The 4,863-nt window shown below is 37.0% G+C and overlaps 1 protein-coding gene across 1 annotated transcript; it reads left to right on the plus strand.

Annotated features, from left to right (window-relative positions):
* Window positions 1–1,684: 1,684 nt before the first annotated feature.
* On the plus strand, window positions 1,685–2,890 carry LOC147616120 (uncharacterized). Its single transcript, XM_086777932.1, has 3 exons — window positions 1,685–1,910; window positions 2,025–2,791; window positions 2,879–2,890. Exons 2-3 carry the CDS (start codon window positions 2,060–2,062, stop codon window positions 2,888–2,890), a joined length of 744 nt encoding a protein of 247 aa, XP_086634058.1. The 5' UTR covers window positions 1,685–1,910; window positions 2,025–2,059.
* The last annotated feature ends 1,973 nt before the right edge of the window (window positions 2,891–4,863 follow it).

Consider the following 4,863-nt stretch of genomic DNA (forward strand, 5'->3'; position numbering starts at 1 on the left):
TAGCATTGTCTAGCAAACATCATGCACAATTGTGTCCATCCCATTTTCACTTCATGTTGTTTACAAGTACCACTAGGGCACTCAACACAGGCACTTAACACATGCACCTACACTTTGAGCATATCACCATTACAATGATGCACTTTGAAGCAGAGCAAGCCTAATAGTTTTATCACCAATGCCCTCATTTTCACTTAATTTTTATTATATGCTCATATATTTAAGCTCTAATATGGGCGTACATTAATAAAGACTCTATATGTATATATATCACTTTGAAATATGGGTGCACCCTTTGCCCTACCTATGTGCATGTATATTATTTTCTAAAGATATATCTATATGTATATATTAAAAAAAGAAAAAAAAGAAAAAAGAAAAGAAAAAAAGAGGAAAAAAGAGAAAAAAAGAAAAGGAAAAAATCACTCTCTTGCCATTAGCTCATGAAATAGGTATTCCACATGTCATGAGTTCAAATCCAACTTTCACTGGGATATATCATTATGATCACCTTCGGGTGAATATCTCTCTCTCTCTCTCAATTCCAAGATAGCCGATTCCCATCTCTTCCCTAACTTCTAACTCTTGTATTCACGCTCTTATGCATAGGCATAGTCTCTTCATTCTATGCTATGCATTCACACTAGACCAATAACTCTCTCTCTCTCTCATTCTCTCATGAGCGCATGCACACACTTTACCCATCACGAGCTCACACACACACTATATTATAAACAACACACGTGTTCTCTTATGATACACTCACACACCTATATTGGCACGTACACATACATACAAACACACTCACACACTATATACATGCACTCATGTGGCGACTATGACAACATCAACGATAATAACATGAGAAGGTTGACAAAGGAAAAAGAAAAAAGAAAAAGAAGAAGAAGAAAAACACACACACACACACACACAATACACTCATATATTTATATCATTTATAATCATATTCATATTTTACCCTTATTATATGTCATTCTAGTTTTTCCTATATAAATAGATAAATATATATACATAACAATTCCATTCTCCACCATAATAAATATATATACACATATATATAGATGGATACATACATCTATGTGGCAATGTATGGCCATCTAAAGTAAAGTAATATCCTATATATGCAAACATAAACCTATACATGGCTACCCACCTATGTGTGCATAAAGCAAGGCCATGGCATCATAACAAAATTGTCATTTTTCACATATACATAAACTTAGCATTAATACACTTTACCACACCATTATATGTGTACTCTTAGACACATATACATAACATTAGGAGTCATATGGACTCATTTTTGGGCCTTTTAGTTTTAGAGAGAGAGTGGCACTCAACCAACAGAGAATTTTGATTTTTTTCTAAAGTAAATTGAGTAAAATAATGCGAACTTCGAAGCTTAAGGATAGTAAAATATTCCAAACTTCAAAGCCAAAAGATCGTGGAGTTAATAAACGAGATCTCCAACTTCCCTCCCAAATCTTGCACCGATCTTCATCTCCAACTTAGTGGAGGTAAAGTTCATTTCAAAAATTTCCCAAGCCTCCTCTTCTTGTTTTCTTTGTCTTCTACTACACAAGATGGCTACCTCTAGGAAGCCTTGTACTAGCATTTCAGCTGTTACTGTATTCAATAGTTATAATACAAACGATGGGCATGGATACCATCTACAATTACGATTGGGAGTTGGGTACTTTTACAGAGAAGAAAGAGGAAGAAGAGAAACACGAATGAATTTGTGGAGCCATTCAAGGGACAAGTTAAAGAGTTCAAGCTCTGTAAATCTACCAAGCGTGTGACGGAGGTACTAATACAACATGCTTTCCAACACTTAGACTTGAGGGTGAAAATATTTCCTCCTGGTCTTCCACGATATCGTCCCAATTGTAAGTTGTATTTGAGTGAAATCTTCTTTTGTTTTCTATTTGTTGTATTAAAGCTAGTTGTACTTTAAGAGTATACAATTTTGTTTTCATTCAATAGTCTCTGTTACGATGAAGATATTTACCCTTGCAATAGGATAGACTAGCAACCAATGGAGAGTATAAGTGGAATTTTTTATGCTTTCCATGCATTTGTAGGAGAACAAATTTACAAAGGAAGGACTCATAGAGATCTTGCAAAAAATAGCATATTTTTCTATGATATGCATTACTGTGAACCTAACATGTCTTTTGGGTGGGGTAGTTTAACTCCATTACCCCTCCCATCATTTGAAAGCAAACATTGGTCATTGCCAACTGCACAAACTAGTGAAAGCTATAGAATCAGGTTGTATCAAGATATACAAAAGTCTCTTAAGGCATCTCTTGCAACAAAGAATATCAGGTTTACTATTTTTATGCCTATTGAAGTGTTTGTTGACTTTTTCTTTGATGAAGAAATCAGAACCACTTCAACAATGTTTATTTGCAAGTCAAATAATTCACTGGGCTTTTTAGATGATGGCTGGGACATGAAAAACACAGATGGTTTCATTTCTGTTCTACAGAAGAAGTCGCTAATTTGCAAGTACATTATCAACTCTCAAAACTTCATTACAACTTTTTACTACACGAGATATCATCAAGTTGTAGGCAACCTTGTTCCACTAGATCAAGATTTGGAGTCTGATCTAGAGAATAGGCCTCTAGTAATGGAAATTCATTTGGACGACAATTTGCTGACAATGTTGAACACATGGTCAAAAACATCTCTTTCCCAAATTAGAGAAGACCTTACATACGAGGAGATCGAAGATTTGCCAATCACAATGGACACAATAAAGGTAAACCATTCGCACAATAACTTAGAATTTATTATGCTAAATATAACTTCATATAATGGCACTAATAATACCTCTCTTTTTTAACAGGTTCCAAAATGAAAAGAGAAAATCACTTTCTGCAAAGGCTCTATCTCTCATACCATTCACTTGATCAGTCGTTAAATAATGACAATCAAAACATTGTAACTCCAAAAGTGATGTAATTCAAAATATCATATGTATTGAAGATGTTTTTTTTGTTACAATGGTCGCATGTCTCTTACAAGACTCATGTCTCTTACAAAAAATGTGTTAATAATATAAATAATGTTACAAGGGACGGGTTTCAGGTCTCAGGTCCTCGACCATGACCAGGACCACGCCGGTTTATCTGTGGTGGCCTTTGGCCTCGCAGTCTGGGTGTCCTTTGGCCTCGTTGAACACTGGGTGGCCTTTGTTGATAATTCTCCATCTCTCTCCACAACATATTCTCTCAAGTTCTTCGTTGACCTCTCTTTGGAGCCTCTCGGCCAAGAGGCGATCCTGATTACTCGCTTGTTCTTGACTTTGCCTCCATGCTTCTACCTCGTACAAATATCAAAATTGCGTATTGCCTCTTGGTGTTCCTCGACCTGTGCCATGTACTCTTGGGCCTGTCGAATCGCTTGTTGCTGTTCAGCTTCCCTTGCAAATTCATCTCTTCGTTCGACCTCCTCTATTGCATGCTCACGGACAGCAGCAATAAAACTTCGAACAGTTTTTATTGTGAAATTTTGTACTTCAAAATCATTGTAATCGCTGACAGACAGGTCGTGTACAAAAATGACACTGCTTTCGTAGGCATGTTATACATATAGCTAGCTACATTAGACATACATATAGCTAGCTACATTAGACATACATATAGCTTTGCTGGAGATTTGTTACAACTAACATTCACTCACATTTGGAAGATGAAAATAATCTCGAAGGAAAAGGTAAGCGTTGAAGCAAGTTCTCCATCCACAGCTGACATCATTTGGCTGCAATGGCACTCTTATCCTTCAAAGTTGCATGGTTTGATTAAGATCTGGCTCCATCAAGAGATGCTCAATACACAAGACAAACTTTCGAGCACATCTTAGAGGTCAAAATAGGCATTAGCCAAAAGAGAAAAATGATTTATCTTTGCGATAACATAATATAAATGCCATAACAGACTTACTCTCTTACACGACCATGATATCCTCGAAAAATGATTTATGTTTGCGATAACATAATATAAATGCCATAACAGACTTACTCTCTTACACGACCATGATATCCTCGACTAGAATTTGCGAAGTAGCAGGTATTATCCAGTAGTGAATACAACACCAAACTCCAGTGCGATCTGAAAAAACAAATAGGGTTTGGTGTTATTAAAAAGAACACATTCAATTCCAAAATATGTTGCCACACTAGAAGATGTGACTAATCTTTCATTATAAGCCATGAATATAACTTTGGCGTGGTCGAGGTTTACTGGTCGAAACCAATTCATGAGGTTCAAAAATGTAGTGTGCCGACTTTGTAATTGAGTAGACAGGAGTGGATCAATACTATAAACAAACATTTGAATTTCGGGTGGCAGAAGAGATGTTATATACCTAGGGAACAATGACAAGAACAAAGAATTAGACTATTAGAATTAATTGAAAGAAATAAGTCCCATCGCAAAAAACATCAAGCTTACCATTGCATTGCAATTCATCAGAGTGTCTGTGACCTCGAGAGTTAGAGGAGCACCCAGGACACTGAAATCCATCCTGTCAAATGTGCACAGTAATCTATCCCTACGGACTGCAAAGACAGCTTTGTGATTCGGGTGACGACGCAGCAAATCAGCGACTTCTATATTATTCTGTTGTGTAATTTCATCAAGCTCTTTTTCTAGTAAAGCCCTATCAGGTGCAGGTTGGGGCACAGGGTCAAGTTAGCGCTCAGGAATAGGGTCAGGTTGGGGCACAAGGTGAGGTTGGGGCTCAGGGCACAGGGTCAGGTTGAGGCACATTAGGAGAGGGTTGGGGTGACGATTGGGGATCCACTTCTGATATACGTACTCTTTGAGAGCG

The sequence above is a fragment of the Cibotium barometz genome, chromosome 39, assembly GCF_041138505.1.
Source record: "Cibotium barometz isolate CiBa-2024 chromosome 39, ASM4113850v1, whole genome shotgun sequence".
In the NCBI taxonomy this organism is placed as follows: Eukaryota; Viridiplantae; Streptophyta; class Polypodiopsida; order Cyatheales; family Cibotiaceae; genus Cibotium; species Cibotium barometz.